Source organism: Salmo salar, chromosome ssa25, assembly GCF_905237065.1.
Source record: "Salmo salar chromosome ssa25, Ssal_v3.1, whole genome shotgun sequence".
Taxonomy (NCBI): Eukaryota; Metazoa; Chordata; class Actinopteri; order Salmoniformes; family Salmonidae; genus Salmo; species Salmo salar.
In genome coordinates, this window is record NC_059466.1 from 24,037,431 (window position 1) to 24,059,023 (window position 21,593).

Here is a 21,593-nt window from a genome sequence, read left to right on the forward strand (position 1 = left end):
GAATCATTACTGAATCACCACTGAATCACCTCTAACACCCAGATGACGATTCCCTTCCATTGTTGTCTGCCCTAGTTTCCCATGGGCAGAAATGTGAAGAGGGCCACTTCGCCTGCCCAAGCGGTAACTGTATCTCCAGCGTGTGGCTGTGTGATGGACAGAAGGACTGTGAGGACGGGGCAGATGAATTTCAGTGTGGTAAGGCTTTGCTATGTTGATGGTCCCATTACATTACAAAGAGACGGTTTCTAAGACCGCTTGTCTGAATGACTTAAAGACATCAATAGGAAGCCACAAATCCAGTGTATTAATATGGACAGAAAGACTGTGATGACTTGGCCGCTGAAGTTCAGTGCAGTAAGGGCTTGCTATGTTTATAAGACCATGTGGGTAGCGACATTACATTCCACTACAAAGATACCATTTATTATTGGGCTTGTCTGAATGACTTCTAGACAACCACAGGAAGCCACAAATCCAGTGTTAGTCATGGCAAATCAGTAATGATTAGAGTTAATTGTACAGTACGTCACAGAGCCATGTCTCTTCTACACATTCTATTATGCTTCCTCATTGTGTGTTTAATTGCATTTCCAAGCTGTCTGTTAACCTACTGGGTGTTGTAGAGAGAGTTTATCTCCAGCCTCGATATTCAAATATAGCCACTTAAAAAGGACACAGTGTGTTTTTCTTTCCTGGCTTTGAATTAGCATATTCTACCTTTGTGTGTAACTATTAATTAATTAGCCATCAGTCATTATGAGTTGTTTTCAGAGATGGAAACATGTGGGTTCACTGAAAAGTGACTGATATCTGAAAGGATCACATGGAATGTTCCTTTCACATGGAACCCTTTTACCCACTCTCACCAGGGAAGACACCTCTATGATCATCTTTAATGTATGCATAACTTACCATGACAAAGTAAAGGACTTTCCAATTAGATAGCTAGAGCATAACTGAGTCATGGTCTGGGTAAATATGCTATCAAACCAATTTCTTATTCATGTACACCATACATGTCATTGCTTCTGTCATCGAAGTGAAGAAAAAGGATCTTCCAAGAGCGCTTGAGTGCCACTGAGGTGTTAATACGTATGCTCAACTCACCTCTGTCAGAGTTAGGCTTCCGATTAATAAATGCACTGAACTACTGAGGAATTCATTCATTTTGTTACAATGGTCCACACAAATAACACTGTCCTATGTGTTGACTGTCTTGAAGAGTAAGATCATGCTTGTTTGTTGAAGTGAAATAAATTACAGTAAATTGTCTAAATCAAGGGAAGAATGCGGTTTGGTAATCGTATTTAATGAATTACATGTTAACTGGGTGACTCATAGGATACCATTTCATCTAACATGATTCTGTGTACCATCAAAGGAGTGAAGAACATGTTCCCATTCATTTAGCTAAGTGCTTCATTATTGTTTGAATTTATTTGAATTAGAAATCATGATATCGAGAATCAAAAATGTACCGTAGCTCCTTTCAATGCTGAGCAGAATGATGCTGCTGTCTGAATGGCATTCAGTCTGTTAGATGTTTTAGAATTGGCATTCCCAGGACAAATAGCGAAATTGGAATATATTATAAGTCAAAAAGACAATGATATTGATAAATTACAGTAAAGGAAAACAGTTTGAAGAAAATGTCATTTTCACTGGTAATCCAAAATCTCACAACTGATTAGATGAAATACTTGTCATTGTAAGGGTGGGTGGGAGGGTGGTTCTGTGAAGTTAAATGAATCCCGATATGAAGATATTTGTTCCTATCTGTATCTCCATCATCTGTGATTGTCCTGTTCAACAGTGTAAGACTTATTTTTGATTTACAACATGTAAATCAGCGTGACCTTGATAGAAAAAGCATATATGATCTATGAATAGACACCAGACTCGGGTTCATGACATGCATATTTAAATACTTATTTTCAAAAAATGTGGCAAATCAGCAACTTATTTCATTCAAAATAAATTATTTAATATACCTCTAGGACCAAACAGACCTAGGTTCAAATGCATGGAGTATTGAAATAATTGTATTTTTCTGTGTATTTTCAAATACACGCCAATACTTTCCAAGTGTATTTCCAAATACATCGCAATATTCAACTACTTGTATTTTCAAAGAATTTGTATGTTACGAATTTGTTACAAACTTGTTACGATTTTGTTCTGGAAAATGTCATTATTTCAGTAGGGAGTACATTCTCAAATCATAGACCCTTTTGGCAATATTTGTTATTCTTCACACTTTTGCATTATGCAAACCTCCAGCCATTTGATTTAGAAAATAAAAACGTAAATGTAAATGGGTTTTTTTCTTTTCACATTTGTAACCAGTCGGCTCTCCTTAAATCCCCTACAGATGTTTTATACTAAAAACTGAAGAAGAGAAAACACAACGTCTTCTAATTGGCTCCAAGGCCAGTAACCCTCTCTGAAAATAGAAAGGCTAAGGGGCAAATGAGAAAAGTGTGCTTTGATTGAAAAGAACGAGGCGACTTCTACTACAGTGTGTTGTTTTTGTCTTTTATTTCTTTCACTTACATGTTTAGATTTATGGTGTTGGGAATGTGCTGTTTCTCCCCTAGACTCCTCTTGCCTGTGGAACCAGTTTGCCTGCTCTAAGAACAAGTGCATCGCCAAGCAGTGGCTGTGTGATGGAGAGAACGACTGTGAGGACAGACTGGATGAGAGTGTGCAGATCTGTGGTAAGTACCCATGGTCATGCGGCAATACTTTGGGTGAAGGCAACATGTATCTCAAACATGCAGTTTGAGACCAGTCTGACAACCTGATTGCAACATTGTAGAACATTATTTTGAGACCAGTTGTAGACCTTTGAGTTTTAGACTAGGCTATTGAAATTATGCACAGAAATGAAATTAAAGAGATTAAAAATACTTTGACGACGTGGTGAGGGAAAATTTATTTTTCATCATTATGGGCAAGAGGCAGAGCAATTTTACAGCATAAATGAGATGTTACAATAATTAATTTCCCAATAAACAGAAATAATCATACAACAATAAATAGAAAATGTTTGCTGGGAACAGTGGTATAATTGGATTGTAATAGAAATGTCAAGGCAATATTAATGAAATAGCCCTAAACCTTTCCCTTCACTATTGCAATCGAAAGCAAGAAAGTGCAGTTTAACCAGACAAGCATTATTGAGCAAATGTACTTCAGTTTATTTTCACAGAATGAGGATTTTCATTAATTGCTTTGTATTGTCTCTGAGGCCACATAAAATGTAACAGATCTTATACGATATAGGCCTATACTTGAATGTAAGTGGCAAGAAGGGAATGGATATTATAAATTATCCCTTCTATGTTGTAACTCATAATGGTCTTAGGATATAGTTCAGCTTAGTACATTATGCAGTTTGCTTGACCTTTCCCCTCTTTCCCCCTATTTGCCCCCTCAGGTTTGGTGACTTGTGCTCCAGGGTTATTCAGCTGCCCTGGGTCCTACGCCTGTGTCCCCAAACACTGGCTCTGTGACGGGGAGAGAGACTGTCCTGATGGCAGCGACGAACTGGCTGCAGCTGGATGTGGTACGTTTTTAATGGCCCTCCATATTAATGTTAGATAGTGTTGTCTGTGGCTCTATCTTTACTATCTGTTAGATGACAACACTAGATCACTCCATGTCAATGTTGATTGGGTAACACTTGACATTGTATCCCCTATTTCTATGTACTACAGCTACACAGTAATAACTAGTAAAAACATAGTTGTTAAATAGGTAAGTGTGTGTAATTACGTTAATAAGGTTGTAGCACAATCAGTTATTACACAATTGGAACAAGGAATGTGTAATTACACATCCACTTGCTGAAGGTTATTCCACATGTTTAATTACTGACGTTATTACACATATACTTGTTCCACTATGTAAGTAATGTTTTGTATTAACACATTTCAAAGTCACCTGTGAATTACCATGTTAATAACTCAACCCCAAATCTGTCCTTGTAACTACAAGGTGCCACTACCATCAAATCCACATGTAATACCAGGATTAATAAATAGGCTAGGACCTGGTAACACCATTCTGTATACATCTGGCCCTTCTTTGGACACTGTGCTAACAAACCTCCAAACGAGCTTCAACGCCATATAACACTCCTTCCGTGGCCTCCAACTGCTTTTAAATGCTAGTAAAACTAAGTGTATGCTCTTCAACCGATTGCTGCCCGCACCCTCCTGCCCGACTAGCATCACTGCTCTGGACGGTTCTGACCTGGAATATGTGGACAACTACAAATACCTAGGTGTCTGGTTAGACTGTAAACTCTCCTTCCAGACTCACACCAAGCATCTCCAATCCAAAATGTAATCTAGAATCGCTTCCTATTTCGCAACAAAGCCTCCTTTACTCATGCCGCCAAACATACCCTCGTAAAACTGACTATCCTACTGATCCTTGACTTCGGCGATGTAATTTACAAAATAGCCCCCAACACTCAGCAAACTGGATGTAGTATATCACAGTGCCATCCGTTTTATCACCAAAGCCCCATATACTACCCACCACTGCAACCTGTATGCTCTTGTTGGCTGGCCCTCACTACATATCCGTCGCCAAACCCACTGGCTCCAGGTCATCTATAAGTCTTTGCTAGGTAAAGCCCCGCCTTATCTTAGCTCACTGGTCACCATAGCAACACCCACCCGTAGCACGCGCTCCAGCAGGTACAGTTGAATTCGGAAGTTTACATACACTTAGGTTGGAGTCATTAAAACTTGTTTTTCAACCACTCCACAAATTTCTTGTTAACAAACTATAGTTTTGGCAAGTCGGTTAGGACATCTACTTTGTGCATGACACAAGTCATTTTTCCAACAATTGTTTACAGATTATTTCACTTATAATTCACTGTATCACAATTCCAGTGGGTCAGAAGTTTACATACACTAAGTTGACTGTGCCTTTAAGCAGCTTGGAAAATTCCAGAAAATTATGTCATGGCTTTAGAAGCTTCTGTTAGGCTAATTGACATCATTTGAGTCAATTGGAGGTGTACCTGTGGATGTATTTCAAGGCCCACCTTCAAACTCAGTACTTCTTTGCTTGACATCATGGGAAAATCAAAAAAATCAGCCAAGACCTCAGAAAAAAAAATTGTAGACCTCCACAAGTCTTCATCCTTGGGAGCAATTTCCAAATGCCTGAAGGTACCACGTTCATCTGTACAAAACAATAGTACGCAAGTATAAACACCATGGGACCACGCAGCCATCATACCGCTCAGGAAGGAGACGCGTTCTGTCTCCTAGAGATGAATGTACTTTGGTGTGAAAAGTGCAAATCAATCCCAGAACAACAGCAAAGGACCTTGTGAAGATGCTGGAGGAAACGGGTACAAAAGTATCTATATCGACAGTAAAAGGAGTCCTATATTGACATAACCTGAAAGGCCGCTCAGCAAGGAAGAAACCACTGCTCCAAAACCGGCATAAAAAAGCCAGACTACGGTTTGCAACTGCACATGGGGACAAAGATCGTACTTTTTGGAGAAATGTCATCTGGTCTGATGAAACAAAAATAGAACTGTTTGGCCATAATGACCATCGTTATGTTTGGAGGAAAAAGGGGGAGGCTTGCAAGCGTACTTCCAAAGTTGTGGCAAAATGGCTTAAGGACAACAAAGTCAAGGTATTGGAGTTGCCATCGCAAAGCCTTGACCTCAATCGTATAGAAAATATGTGGGCAGAACTGAAAAAGCGTGTGCGAGCAAGGAGGCCTACAAACCTGACTCAGTTACACCAGCTCTGTCAGGAGGAATGGGCCAAAATTCACTCAATTTATTGTGGGATGCTTGTGGAAGGCTACCTGAAATGTTTGACCCAAGTTAAACAATTTAAAGGCAATGCTACCAAATACTAATTGAGTGTATGTAAACTTCTGACCCACTGGGAACGTGATGAAAGAAATAAAAGCTGAAATAAATCATTCTCTCTACTATTATTCTGACATTTCACATTCTTAAAATAAAGTGGTGATCCTAACTGACCTAAGACAGGGCATTTTTACTAGGATTAGATGTCAGGAATTTTCAAAAACTGAGTTTAAATGTATTTGGCTAAGGTGTATGTAAACTTCTGACTTCAAATTTATATTGCACTGGTCATCCCCAAAGCCAACACTTAATTTGGCCGCCTTTCCTTCCAGTTCTCTGCTGCCAATGACTGGAACGAATTGCAAAAATCTCTGATGCTGGAGTCTTATATCTCCCTCTCTAACTTTCTGCATCAGCTATCAGAGCAGCTTACCGATCACTGTACCTTTACACAGCCAATCTGTAAATAGCACACCCGACTACCTCATCCCCATATTATTACTTACCCTCTTGCTCTTTTTTGCACCCCAGTATCTCTACTTGCACATCATCATCTGCATATCTATCACTCCAGTATTAATGCTAAATTGTAATTATTTTCGCCTCTATGGCCTATTTATTGCCTACCTCCCTACTCTTCTACATTTGCACACACTGTACATAAATCTTTCTATTTTTATTTTCTTTTGTGTTATTGACCGTACGTTTGTTCATGTGTAACTGTGTTGTTTTTGTCACACTGCTTTGCTTTATCTTGGCCAGGTGGCAGTTGTAAATGAGAACTTGTTCTCAACTGGCCTACCTGGTTAAATAAAGGTGAAATAAAATACAATAAAATAAAAAAAACTATTGTAACAAGGCACACCCTGTCATTAACAGCTGGTCATTTTCAATTAGTTTATTTCTATTGTACATATTGTATTTTCAGCTTTTTGAAGCTGGTGTACTAAACCGAAAGTAAAAGATGCAAAAATGAAAGTTAAGACCGGGAAGCATAGAAATAGCGCACATATTTTAGACTTGCTTTCAATGAGAATGACAGATATGTAACTCATATTTCTATGTGAATTTGGTCTGGTTGCCCAAAAAGTTACATATTGCAGCTTTAATGTAACGTGTAGTGACATTTTGTATTACTTTGTAGTTACAATGTAACAACCTTTGCAAACAATAGGCTAACCAGGAGAAAATAAGGAGACAGGAGAAAATGTTTCATTTGGACTTATCTTTAATGGATTTGACAAACCATTCAAATTCAATTCCTCATATCAGAATCAATGGAATAACTATTTTAGTTAGCTTTACCACTCTGTGTTGGTATGTTTTACTAACTAGGATTTCCACATTACTCACTAAAGTAGCTAGCTAGCCAAGCACTGGCACAATGTCAACACGTTTTCCAACTCGGTCAATAAACGTTACTAAATCGTCATAAAACTCATGAAACATTTAGTTAACAATGTTATTTCATAATTTTTGACACTTACATTGCACCTTTGCACGTTACAAACATATTAAAACATAAATTAAGAGACAGAAATGGCATGTGGCTTCCATTTTGGCTGCAGAGGAGAGTGTGAGAGGTCAGTGTGATGTCACTACCTGGTGACACCCCAGCGTTCCTCTGACGTCTTGTTTTCCTTCTTTTGAATGTGCAAACAATGTCAGTCACTAAATAGTGAACAAAAAAGGTTAACAAAATGTTTATTGAGTTTTTGTTTTTTAGGATTTTGGAGAAGTTAGAGTTCACCAGGAATAAAAATGAAAGTGATATGAAAATACCTCCTCCACCTCCACCCCACTTCCTCCAGTGCTGACTCCATATTGTTGAGCATATGCATTGTGATGCCACATCTCTAGAGTGATGTTGACTCATAATGTAACCCTTCAACATTGTTTCTCACCCCCCTAGCACCCAACAACACATGTGATGACAACTCCTTCCGTTGCCACAACAAAGGCTGCGTCCCCCTGCGTTTTGTCTGTGATCATGACGATGACTGTGGGGATGGATCTGACGAGTCACTTGAATGTGGCAAGTAGATTTGTTGCTTTGTCTTCATTACCACAGAGTAATAACTGAGTAATAACATTGTATTACATTATAAGAGTTAAAACTCATTAAGACCTTACTGTAACAGAAAATTAGTTGGAAGTAGAATGCCTTTACAGTAATCTAACTCGGATCTGCAATGATGTGTTGGCCTGTGTGAGTGTCAGTTAGTGAGGCTGCAGCGCTCTCTTTGTCTCTCTGTGTCTGCAGAGTACCGGTCCTGTGGACCTGAGGAGTTTCGCTGTGGGGACGGCCGCTGCCTGCTGAGTGCTCAGTGGGAGTGTGACGGCTACCCGGACTGTCCTGACGGATCTGACGAGCTGCCCCTGAACCTCAAATGCCTGGCTGCAGGTAATGTAGTCTACTGCTGTTAGTACTTTCTGGCTGCAGGTAGTACAGTTGACTGCTGTTAGTACTTTCTGGCTGCAGGTAGTACAGTCTACTGCTGTTTGCTAAGATACAGGTACTGTCTGCTGCTGTTTGGTTCTCTATACAGTACGAATCTATCCATTACTGTCAGCAGTCTAACTAATAGAGGATAGAAACCAAAGGTATGAAGACTGTACGAGTAAAACTTTCTGAATAGCATTCATCTGTTGATCTTGGAATCTTGAATAAAGTTAATCTGATTTACCAAAATGCAGTATAAAAAAATAACAGTCGGAAATACTTTTTGCTTCACCATTGAGTTATAAATTACCTTCCAGGGAGTCTGTGCAACGGTTCATTCTTCATGTGTTCCAATGGACGCTGCATCTCTGAAGGGAGTCTGTGTGACAAGAAAGACGACTGTGGAGACAGGTCCGATGAGAAGAACTGCAACGTGAACGAGTGTCTGAATCGCAGAGTCAGTGGCTGTACACAGGACTGTCAGGAACTTCCTGTTGGATACAAGGTAGGAATCACCACACTCGGGCCTTGATACGTAACTTGGACAACTACACATGGGCCAGTATACACAGAATCATAATCAAGGTTAGTTTTCCTTTCCTCAGGTTTTATAAGTTCTTGATATCCCATCCTTAGTTCTGTCAAAGACAGATTGATAGGTGGACAGTTGTAACACGCAGGAGGGTTTGCAGGTATTACCAATAATAATGTAGCCAAAACAATAGAAACGTTTTAAATAAGTACAGAATGTCACGTCCTGACCAGTAAAAGGGGTTGTTTGTTATTATAGTTTGGTCAGGGCGTGGCAGGGGGTGTTTGTTTAGGGTGTTTCGGGGTGTTTTGGTTTATGTTCTATGTTAGTGTATTTCTATGTTCGTTCTATTTGTTCTATTTCTATGCATAGTTTATTGGGTTGACCTTCAATTGGAGGCAGCTGTTCCTCGTTGCCTCTAATTGAAGGTCCTATTTAATAGAGGTGTTTTTGTCATGGGATTTGTGGGTAGTTGTTTCTCTCTATAGTCATTCTGTCCTTACGAGACTGTTTTTTTGTCGTTGTGTTGTTTAAGTGTTTTGTATCACGTTTCTTTTATAAATAAAGAAGAAGATGAGCACTTACATTCCCGCTGCGTTTTGGTCCACTCCATACAACGAACGTGACACAGAACCTGAGTTTAATCAAGGAAACTGTATTGTTTCTGAAATATTTTGTATGCAGAAGCCTATAACACAGCACTGGTAAAGTGCCAATATTATTATCTCCTTATTTTCATGATTTAAATGATTGATTATGTTGTGCCTGAGGCTATATTAGGCTTACACACACAAGCTAAAAACACACAAACACAGTCAAGCAAGCAAGCACAGTCAATTCATCACAGAGTAAGGTTATACACACAGTACAGTAGGATCCTATCATCATATTGTATACACACCTATGCTATGGATACAAGTGATGAAATATGAGTAAATGGTTTTGGGAAGGCTTCCGTACCAGCTGTCCAGGAGCGTGTTTGTTTGCTGGTCAAAGAGAAAGGCTGTGTCTCAAATGACACCCTATTCCCTAGTGTACTACTTTTTACCAAAGTCCTATGGGCCCTAGAATAGGAATATGGTGCCATTTGAGCCACAGCCAGAGAGAAGGACAGTTCTGCTGAGTGTTCTGAGGGGTGACTGTGCTATTCTGCTGTCTGGCCTGGATCCAGGGCACGGTCGTCGCTCCGGGGTGACCCCACAGCCATCAGAGATGTCAGAATAACACACACTGACCCTCACTCTGGGTTCTCCCCTTACCCCCTCCTTGCCCCCTGCTCTCTGCATTAAAAAGTGACCAACAAGGATAGAGTAAAAAAGTATTCCCTGACCTGGCTGTCTAGAGATTGAAGCATAACAGAGCTGGATGACCAGAGAGCACATCAACAGAGACCACTAGCTCATCCATCTGGCCTGAACAGATATATCAGCAGAAAGGCCTAGAAGGTTAGAACTGTAGATCAGAGAGGAATTTAAGCAGTGGCCAGTAGCAGCTGATACAGTTATTTTGGGCTGGATTTGCTGAATGGCAGCAGTTTTATTGTATTTTGTATTGTTCTTGTGCCATGACATGTAGGTCATCATACTGATGCCAGTGGTTTTTATTGGTCTTGTGTTGTTTCGTGAGTAGATGTACTGGCAAATTGAGAAGTTAGATTTAAGTGAGTGTTGTTACAATTTCAAATTGTAGCTGAATGTCCGTCTGTCTCTGCAAAGCATTTACTGTATCAACCAGCTGCTGCAATATCTTGAGGAAATAGACTACAATTTGTTAAATTTGTCTAGGCTAAAATATGCTCCATTACTTTTCTGTTTGTGTGATGATCAGTGCAAGTGTTGGCCTGGATTCCAGCTGAAGGATGACGGGAAAACGTGTGTGGACGTTGATGAATGTTCCTCCAGCCTGCCCTGCAGCCAGCGTTGCATCAACACCTATGGATCCTTCAAGTGTCTGTGTGTGGATGGCTACGAAGCCCTGGAGCGCAGCCCCAACACCTGCAAGGCTCTCTCAGGTAAGGATATTCACGTCTTGGTAATTAGCTTGTAGTTTATTAACCTGCTGTCCATCAGAATGGTTCTCTAGTGATGTACAGTATTTCACAAGAGATGTTCTGAAGGATGTTTACCTATTTAGTACTGTAGAATACCAGTACTGTACTGTAGTCTGATGGAATGGTTCCAGTGACACATTGGATTCCAGTGTTTTTTGTTTTTGTTTACCTTATTCTAAAGGACATTTGTTTGTTCTCTTCCTTTCAGTGGAGGAACCTTTTCTCATACTGGCAGATCATCATGAAATCAGGAAACTAAGTGTGGATGGATCAAACTACACCATTTTGAAACAGGTAAGAGGAAACCATATATCCACAAGATAATATAGAAAACATATCTACACAAGTGAAAGTATTTGTTTTAAACTGATGCCAAAATATGCATATGAATCTTAGTCTGTCTGTCACTCTGTTTTGGAAAGATAAGACCGTCTCAGGGTAAAATGACAGAAACCAGAAGATCAAGTGCACACAATTAGATCTGTAACCGTATCTGGTTTGCATATATTTATCCCTGTCAGTAAGATTACCTTGCTACTACCCTGCCATGTTGCATTTAGTTAAGATTTTACATTTGAGTCATTTAGCAGTGCTCTTATCCAGAGCAACTTACAATTAGTGCATTCATAGTTGTCCTTGTCTTGTGTTTCACATGTCTCTGATTCATCTGCTGACTTTGACTGTTAATGAGAGAGGGGGAGAGAGAGAGAGAGAGATTAAAACCGGATCATGAAATGGAACCGTGAAACCTTAATGGTGCAACAATTAAGATCCGTATAGTGACTCATCTGTTATAACAAGTGGCCCACAATACTGGCCCGTTGAAAACACCCTCATTTAGCCCTGTTAATACACTCTGCCTGCAAAGTGAGTCATTATCTAAATCAGTTAAATGTAGTCTATTTAGTGTCTTCTTTGTACTAAGTACTGACACTTTTTTGTATGTCATTGCCTAGCAGGTAGCCTAGCGGTTAAGAGAGTTGGGCCAGTAACTGAAAGGTCGCTGGTTCAAATCCCAGAGTCAACTAGGTGAATAATTTGCCGATGTGCCCTTGAGCGATTAGCACTTAACTCTAACTGCTCTGGATGAACGAATCTGCTAATTTACTAAAATGGAAACTGATAAATGTATGGTATATTGCATTTAATGTCATTGTAGAAAATACTGACACCTTTTCATGGATCACTGCCTAAGCTAATTGAATCATGTACGGTATCTTGTTTGTATTTAATTTATATTAATTTCAAAGTGCTCCAGGTTACTTAGATACAGGTATAGTTATTTGGAGAGATAATGGACTTTCTTACAGCAAAATGTTTACATTACTTCTCATTCCTATTTCATAGGAAATATCAGAAGCATTTTTAGCAGAGATATACATGGTCTAGGTTGCCTAGCCTGACCTTGTTATGAAGATATGATAGTTGAGATGTTGTCAGAAGAGCCACAGCTGCTTGCTTCTTACAGAGAGAGCTTTGTATTACAGTATATACCCTGTGTACCATCTACGTTTAGGAATTACATTACATCATTTTGTCATTCTCCAGTTTGTCAACCTTCCAATTTCAATGTGATTCTTCACTCGCCCTCCCTGTGGGGGAGTCGACCTGCTCGTGTTGATTGACAGTGGGAAATAGTGTTAGTGAGGTCCCTACGGAGAATCTATTTCAATCACGGTTAGTTCTCATCACCACTGTCATGTTAGCCACTTGAATCCCAGGTTCATTTTATGAGTCACACACTCTGAGAATAGAGTTTAACTTGGGGGAATTCTATAGGGGCCTATTGAGAATCATCTCTTCCTCCTGACTCTGTTGAGTGGCCTGGCTGGCCTCAGCAGCAATCATTCACTTTAATCACTATGTTAGCATTAATAGAAGCTGAAGTGGGGGATCTGCATATGGCCATCTCTACTAAGTAGCACTGCTGTATTACTGTCTGGCTGACACTCCACTGACCTCGTGTCAGTGTATCAAACCATTACATGTTCAATGTAAGTCATGCCACTAATGATTTTATGTAAATCTGAGATGATGATCCAATCAGCATATTACAGTTATTAACCCTTTTCATCAGATGGAATGTATCTGGACTTAATCACACTACAAATGCAGTTGAGTCATCTTACCATATCCATAATTTTCATACAATTAGGCCTACAATATACTTTATTATGCCTGATGACAGGCCTACATACAATAGTCTACTTTGGACCTCTGTTTTTCTCCCCCTTTGTATTATTAAATGTAAGAGATTGAGTCCGCCCATATGCAGTCCTTTCCTCCAATGAGCTGTTTGGCCTTAAGAGCTGCTCTGTCTGAGAGAGAGGAAAGAGAGTGCTCCCCTAGAGAGGTCCCTAAGGATACTGGCACAGGCTGTCTTTGAGGGTGTTGATGATCTGATGAAGATGTCTAGTACAGCCTGTCAGATTCTCCAACACCTTATCCTGGCACCTGCCGTGCAGCCCAGCAGAGGAGGTGCAATTGTTAAGGGAGTGTTTCCTATCTGACTGACAGGGGGTCTTCTGAACATGACAGCAAGAGATGTACCTCACTCTTATGTCTTTGATAGGATAGGGCTTCTCTTGGTAGTGCTTCAGTTTTCACTGGGTTTAAGAAAATAGCTGAAGACAGTCACTGCATTTCGCAGGAGACTCATGCATGCTTTTACTACAAGCAGGCTTGACTACTGTAATGCTCTCCTGTCTGGTCTACCCAAGAAAGCCATTGGTCAACTGCAAAACATACAGAATGCTGCAGCACGGGTACTGACCAAGACCGGACGGAGAGCACACATTACACAGGTTTTAAAGTCTGCACTGGCTGCCTGTGAGTTTAAGAATTCATGTTAAGATTATTTTATTGGTTTTTAAATCAATCCACGATTGTGCACCCCAATACATGTCAGACATGCTTTTAAGTTATGTAACCAGTAGGTCTCTCAGGTCATCTGGCACTGCCCTTTTAACTATCCCAAAGCCTAGGAACAAGAGGCATGGAGAGGCAGTCTTTAGATGTTATGCCCCCAGCCTCTGGAATAGCCTGTCAGAGAACCTGAAGGGGGCCTTAACTGACATATTTAAAAGAGATCTTAAAACACATATTTTTAGCTTTGCTTTTCCTTAGCGTGCTTTTTAGTTGTTTACTTAGTTTCATTGTTTTGTTTTTTATCTTGTTTGATGTGAAGTAAATATTTCAGCATTTATTTTCATTGCTCATTTTCCTGTCCACAGCGTCACCATGTGACCAAACTGAACTATATTCTACAGGTTAGCTAGACTCCTATCCCCAAGCGTGTGTGCCAAATTTCATTACTCCCAGTTAAACAGATATAGAAATATAAACATGTGCCCATTATAGCGCCACCGTGTGGTTGATCACAATGTCCTTGCATTGGTTGAGTCTTGACTTTGTTTGGAACATGTGCATCAAGTTTTGTCACAATATTAATATTTTGTGTGTGATTTATATGCATTTATGTGCCAGACCACGACCAGGTGAATGTTTATTGGTAGAGTGGAGACCATGTTGTGTGAGATGCTAGCTTGGAAAATATTGCGTTGAGAGACCTTGGGCCAAAAATGCTGTATATGAAGTTTCGTGCAGATCGGTCATTCGGTGCCAGCAGAGTAGCATTTTAAGTGTTTTTTTTCACAAATATTCAATATGGCGTCTTTGAGGCAAGTGTGTTCCTTATGAGTAGAGAGACCTATGTACCTATTTGACTCAAGTCAAATGGGGCATGCCATTGCATGAGAGGGTGTGATTCATGGGCCTTTACCATCATGCCAATTTGCACCCTCCCAAGCCATCTCACAGCAGTTTGTATATTTCACCAAATCTTTGGAGAACCAGAATAATGAACATCAACAAATACAATAGGGTGTCAACCAGCTTCGCTGCTTGCAACCCAAGCTAAATCTAAATATGTTGACCGGCCAGTATGTGTGGATTACTTACATTTGTGAATCACCCACTTCCAGAGTCTCACTGAAGAAGATGCCCTCACTTACAGTATACATATAGTGCTTTCGGAAAGTATCAACACCCCTTGACTTTTTCCACATTTTGTTATGTTACAGCCTTATTCTAAAATAGATTAAATCGTTTTTTCCCCTCAATCTTCACACAAAAACCTATAATGACAAAGCAAAAACAGGTTTTTAAATTTTTTTGTAAATGCGTAATCATTTTTTTTACTGAAATATCACATTTACATAATGTAAGTATTTAGACCCTTTACTCAGTACTTTGTTGAAGAACCTTTGGCAGCGATTACAGCCTTGAGTCATCTTGGGTATGACGCTACAAGCTTGGCACATCGGTATTTAAGGAGTTTCTCCCATTCTTCTTTGCAGATTCTCTTAAGCTCTGTTAGGTTGGATGGGGAGCGTTGCTGCTCAGCTATTTTCTGGTCTCTCCAGAGATGTTCGATTGGGTTAAAGTCCGGGCTCTGGCTGGGCCACTCAAGGACATTCAGAGACTTGTCCCGAAGCCACTCCTGCGTTGTCTTGACTGTGTGCTTAGGGTCATTGTCCTGTTGGAAGGTGAACTTTCGCCCCAGTCTGAGTGCTCTGGAGCAGGTTTTAATCAAGGATCTCTCTCTACTTTGCTCTGTTCATCTTTCCCTCGATCCTGACTAGTCTCCCAGTCCCTGCCGCTGAAAAACATCCCCACAGTATGATGCTGCCACCATGCTTCTCCGTAGGGATTGTGCCAGGTTTCCTCCGGATGTGACGCTTGGCATTCAGGCCAAAGTGTTCAATCTTGGTTTCATCAGAGCAGAGAATCTTGTTTCTTATGGTCTGAGAGTCCTTTAGGTGCCTTTTGGCAAACTCCAAGCGGGCTGTCATGTGCCTTTTCCTGAGGAGTGGCATCCATCTGGCCACTCTACCATAAATACCTGATTGGTGGAGTGCTGCAGAGATGGTTGTCCTTCTGGTAGGTTCTCCCATCTCCACAGAGGAACTCTGGAGCTCTGTCAGAGTGACCATCAGGTTCTTGGTCACCTCCCTGACCAAGGCCCTTCTCCGCCGATTGCTCAACTTCTTGCTCCCAACTTCTTCCATTTAAGAATGATGGAGGCCACCATGTTCTTGGGGACCTTCAATGCTGCAGAAATGTTTTGGTACTCTTTCCCAGATATGTGCCTCGACATAATCCTGTCTCAGAGTTCTAGGACAATTCCTTGTCCTAGAGTTTTTGCTCTGACATGTACTGTCAACTGTGGGAGCTTATATAGACAGGTGTGTGCCTTTCCAAATCATGACGAATCAATTGAATTTATCACAGGTGTACTCCAATCAAGTTGCCGAAACATCTCAAAGATGATAAATAGAAACAGGATGCATCTGAGCTCAATTTTGAGTCTCATGGCAAAGGGTCTGAATATTTATGTAAATAAAGTATTTCTGTTTTTTATTTTTAATACATTTGCAAAAATTTCAAAAAAAGTTTTCGCTTTGCCATTATGGCGTGTTGTGTGTACATTGAGTATTTTTTTTATTTAATCATTTTAGAATAAGGCTGTAACAACAAAATGTGGAAGAAATCAAGGCATCTGAATACTTTCTGAATGCACTCTACTTTCTTACTGTTCTTTGCATTACTGAAGCAATTTTATGATGACGTACCACTTAATCACAGCTTTTATTTACTCTTTATTCTGCTTTTAAATCTTGCTTATACTCTGAATTACGCTCAATTGCAATTCAAAAATCTATTTAACTTGTGAAAAGAGTACTTCGGGTAGCATTTACCCTTTATGTTCAATTTTGTGTAGCTTCTTATATATGTAGATTTGGTTCATGGGGGCATTGTTCATGTCTGACTATTTACTGTTTGTTTCCTGCATATGTTTCTATGTGGCTTGTGTATGTAATGTCTGAACTGCAGTAAGATTTTCCTTTTTTAGGACAATAAATGTCAATTGAATCTAATACTTTCTCACTTGTATCTACAGGGCCTGAACAATATCATTCACATAGACTTTGACTACAGGAAGGAGTTCATCTACTGGATCGACTCTTCCAGGCCCAGTGGACGGAGGATCAACAGAATGAGACTCAATGGGAGTGACCTTAAGGTACTGCTGCTAGGGGGGTAGTCAATGCCCCTGAATGCCCCTACCATATGCTACCTACCTTATGCTATTTTACTCCTGAGAGCTTGCTCCCATGCCCCATGCCCCATTTCCCTCTCACCATCCTCTTATGCCCAGCTGGCTTCTTTTATGTAGATGAGGATCATCCTGCAGTGCACACTGCGGTGTGAATGAACTTAGTTCACTCTTCAGTTGTGTCCCAATGGTACCCTATACCTTATATAGTACACTGGTCAAAATGATGGGCCCTGGTCAAAAGTACTGCACGATAAAAGGAATAGAGTGTCATTTGGGATGCATAATTCAATGGATATAGAGGTTGTAAATGTCATTGCTCCCAGTTGATAATTGATTCATTTCATCCTGTTTATAGGCAGGCATCATAATGGACTTGTATCATTCACTGAGACAGTAAACAGAGAGGCAACACTGTAATCAATACCTATTAACAATACAACAATTAGCTGAACGCAACAGGTCTGTAACATAACAGCTTTTCTCTGGCTTAATCATGGAGGTCCGTTCGGGTCATGGGATTGGAGCCCAGAACACACAGACGTCACAGGAACACCTGGTGGCCGCCCCGTCGCTCCCCGTTCTCTCAACTCATTAGAATTAGTGTGTGGGGGGCAGGAGGCTCATTCAGCTCAATTACACCCAGCCTGTGTCCCAAATGATATTCTTGTTCCCTATGTAGTACACTACCTTTGACCAGGACTGATAGGGCTCTGGTCAAAAGGGTGCCATTTTGGATACTGACCCAGTAGTTCTTGTTTGCCACACTGCCAACACCACCATGCCACCCTGCCACGGATCAGAACCAGCTAAAGGGTTTGAGATAGATCTGTAGTTTTAGCATGGGGGTTAATTAAGAGAACAGTGACTAATGCGGTTGATAGTCTAGCAATAGCCTAACAATATGACTTATTTTATGGCAAAGACAGGGAGAAGGCAAAGCTGGGGATTTGTGCTTGTGTACTACAAGGCAAGTTAATCCCCGTTAAATGAAGAGCATATGTTTCTTCTCTTTTCAGGCATGGAAAATTGTGTTATTTTTTTATTTTTTTTAGATGTAGCAGTACCATATTTAGACTTACAGGAAAGGATGAGCGTTTTTCTACATACATTAATGTTTTTTCTTTGGCATTGTTTGACAATGCAATTTAGACAATTATGTTATAAATAGACCTCTGGGTTATAGGTACTGTTATAACTAACCCTAACCCAACATTTTAAGTAAGAAGTAGGTACATCTGTTGCTATAGGGTAATGATGTTAGGGACAATATAGGATGAATCCCAATAATTGTTTGCCAAAATAATAATGCTTGCCAAATATGTAATTTTCCTGGTTATAGGTAACAATCCTTCGTATGAACTGCCTCCATTATTACACATATTATTTGTTAATTGTGGAAATAAATTAAGATATGCAAGATTTGTTGTTATATATACAGTACCAGTCAAAGGTTTGGCAGAGACTAAAATAAGAGAGGTCATTTTTGATTATGTCATCCAATTAAGTCAGGCAAGTCAGTTAAGAACATATCCTTATTTTTCCAATGACAGCCTACCCCAGCCAAACCCAGACGATGCTGGGCCAATTGTGTGCCACCCTATGGGACTCCCAATCACGGCAGGATGTGATGCAAAAAAAATTCTAACCAGGGACTGCAGTGACGCCTCTTGCACTGAGATGCAGGGCCTTAGACCACTGCGCCACTCGGAGCCCAATAGCTGGCAGCTTCATTAAATAGTACCCGCAAAACACCAGTCTCAACGTCAACAGTGAAGAAGCGACTCTTGGCCTTCTAGGCAGAGTTGCAAAGAAAAAGCCATATCTCAGACTGGCCAATAAAAAGAAAAGATTAAGATGGGCAAAAGAACACAGGCACTGGACATAAGAGCATCCCGGAGTCGCCTCTTATTGTTGAGACTGGTGTTTTGCAGGTACTATTTAATGAAGCTGCCAGTTGAGGACTTGTGAGGTGTCTGTTTCTCAAACTAGACACTAATGTACTTGTCCTCTTGCTCAGTTGTGCACCGGGGCCTCCCACTCCTCTTTATATTCTGGTTAGAGCCAGTTTGTGCTGTTCTGTTAAGAGAGTAGTACACAGCATTGTACGAGATCTTCAGTTTCTTGGCAATTTCTCGCATTGAATAGCCTTCATTTCGCAGAACAAGAATAGAAAGCTCTTTGTTTCTGGCCATTTTGAGCTTGTAATCGAACCCACAAATGCCAATGCTCCAGAAACTCACCTTGTCTAAAGAAGGCCAGTTTTATTGCTTCTTTAATCAGAAACAGTTTTCAGCTGTGCTAACATAATTGCAAAATAGTTTTCTAATGATCAATTAGCCTTTTAAAATTATACATTTGGATTAGCTAAGACAACGTGTCATTGGAACACAGGAGTGATGGTTGCTGATAATGGGCCCCTGTACGCCTATGTAGATATATATATTTTTTTTATCTGCCATTTCCAGCTACAATAGTCATTTACAACATTGATGGGATGGCGCATCGCTGCAGAATGCTGTGGTAGCCATGCTGTTTAAGTGTGACTTGAATTCTAAGTAAATCACACAGTGTCACCAGCAAAGCACCCCCACACCATTACAACTCCTCCTCCATGCTTCATGGTGGGGACCACACATTCAGATATCATCCGTCCACCTACTCTGTGTCTCACAAAGACACGGTGGCTGGAACCAAAAATCTCAAATTTGTATTCATCAGACCAAAGGACAGATTTCCACTGGTGTAATGTCCATTGCTTGTGTTTCTTGGCCCAAGCAAGTCTCTTCTTATTGGTGTCCTTTAGAAGTGGTTTCTTTGCAGCTAATCGACCATGAATGTGACGTGGTGAGGTGGAACCTGGATCAGAGAAGAGACCAGACGAGGAGTCAGTGGTTAAGGATAAACATAATACTTTACTCACAGGATCACAGTACAAACAAATCTCGAAAACTCACTCAGGAAACGACCGCACACGGTAAAAAATTCAAGCTCCTGCAGAGGACAACAGAGAAAAAAACCTCTTTTAACAGGTCAATCATAATGAATAAATAGGACACACCTGAGTGTTGTTCATGTCTCTGCTGCCCTCTGGTGACCGGTGGAACCATGACAATGAAGGGCTGATTCACGCAGTCTCCTCTGAACAGTTGATTTTGAGATGTCTCTTACTTGAACTCTGTGAAGCATTTATTTGGGCTTCGATTTCTGAGGCTGGTAACTGTAATGAACTTATCCTCTGCAGCAGAGGTAACTCTGGGTCTTCCTTTCCTGTGGCAGTCCTCATGAGAGCCAGTTTCATCATAGCGCTTGATGGTTTTTGCAACTGTACTTGAAGAAACGTTCAAGTTTTTGAAAATGTCCTCATTGACTGACATTCATGACTTAAAGTAATGATGGACTGTCGTTTCTCTTTGCTTATTTGAGCTGTTCTTTCCATAATATGGACTTGGTCTTCTACCAAATAGGGCTATCTTCTGTATACCACCCCTACCCTGTCATGACAACACTGATTGGATGAAATGCATTAAGAAGGAAAGAAATTCCACAAATTCACTTTTAACGAGGCACACCTTTTAATTGATATGCATTCCAGGTGACTACCTAATGAAGCTGGTTGAGAGAATGCCATGAGTGTGCAAACCTGTCATCAAGGCTAAGGGTGGCTACATTGATTTGTTTAACACTACTTTGGTTACTAAATGATTCCATTTGTGTAATTTCATATTTTTGATGTCTTCACTATTATTCTACAATGTAGAAAATAGCAAAACATAAAGAAAAACCCTTGAATGAGTAGGTGTGTCCAAACTTGACTGGTACTGTATATATTTTTTAAATAACTGTTTACAATCGAGGTGAGGGTGTTGGAAATGCTTTTGGCAGTTTATCTGCTTCTGTTATGTGGGTGGCACTGTGTGCCCTTTTTAAAGGATGGGTCCAAATATCCCAAAGGCCCTAAGATAGAGGTGGACAGGGATGGTCTGCCAGACAATCCAACTTTGGATGGAGGGAGGTTTTATCGGGTTGAATAGTGGAGAACAATTGGAGGTTTACTCAGTAGCAGTGCAAATACTATGGTACTGCTACAGTATATGGACACTCAGTCATTATGGTAATGTCTTATGGTAAGTTTACAAACATATATTATGATAAATAGAATTGACACTTGTATCTCATTATGGTAAATGGTGAAATAAGTATAGCCAGTTGTAATTGTACAATTTTAGATTAAGTTTTGTGGAATAAGATTTGAGTTGGGAGAAATATACTTCTTCCATGGTCAAAGAAACTCAAAAGGTGTGATAATATTAATTAATAATCATTTTGATCTAGCAAATTGTTCAAACAGATCTGCAAGGTAGATGGATTATTTTACATATGTTATTGGACCATAAACAGATTTGTACATTTAATCAAAGCCTATTGGATGACAACTTATTTTTAACCAGAACAAAATAATTTATAGCTGACTTATTCCAATATAATATACAGTAGGTACAGCAGATCCCCTTATTGTGTTGGACACTTTTAAATGTGCTATGCAATTAAATACTGATATTTTAAACAAAAGCAATTTTGGTCAAAATA

At 40.1% G+C, this 21,593-nt stretch overlaps 1 protein-coding gene across 7 annotated transcripts in view; it reads left to right on the forward strand.

Moving 5' to 3' along the window:
• Positions 1 to 21,593, forward strand: part of lrp1bb (low density lipoprotein receptor-related protein 1Bb) — a 446,550-nt gene that overhangs the window by 370,718 nt on the left and 54,239 nt on the right. For all 7 annotated transcript variants that reach the window (XR_006761946.1, XR_006761945.1, XR_006761947.1 and 4 more), the window contains 9 exons: positions 76 to 198; positions 2,601 to 2,720; positions 3,443 to 3,571; positions 7,773 to 7,895; positions 8,124 to 8,264; positions 8,621 to 8,808; positions 10,663 to 10,846; positions 11,094 to 11,179; positions 16,848 to 16,970. Coding sequence is in view for 4 of the 7 variants with exons in the window: in XM_014173709.2 (XP_014029184.2) it covers positions 76 to 198; positions 2,601 to 2,720; positions 3,443 to 3,571; positions 7,773 to 7,895; positions 8,124 to 8,264; positions 8,621 to 8,808; positions 10,663 to 10,846; positions 11,094 to 11,179; positions 16,848 to 16,970 (1,217 nt within the window). In the remaining 3 variants the exon portion in view is untranslated. The remainder of the gene's footprint in view (positions 1 to 75; positions 199 to 2,600; positions 2,721 to 3,442; positions 3,572 to 7,772; positions 7,896 to 8,123; positions 8,265 to 8,620; positions 8,809 to 10,662; positions 10,847 to 11,093; positions 11,180 to 16,847; positions 16,971 to 21,593) is intronic.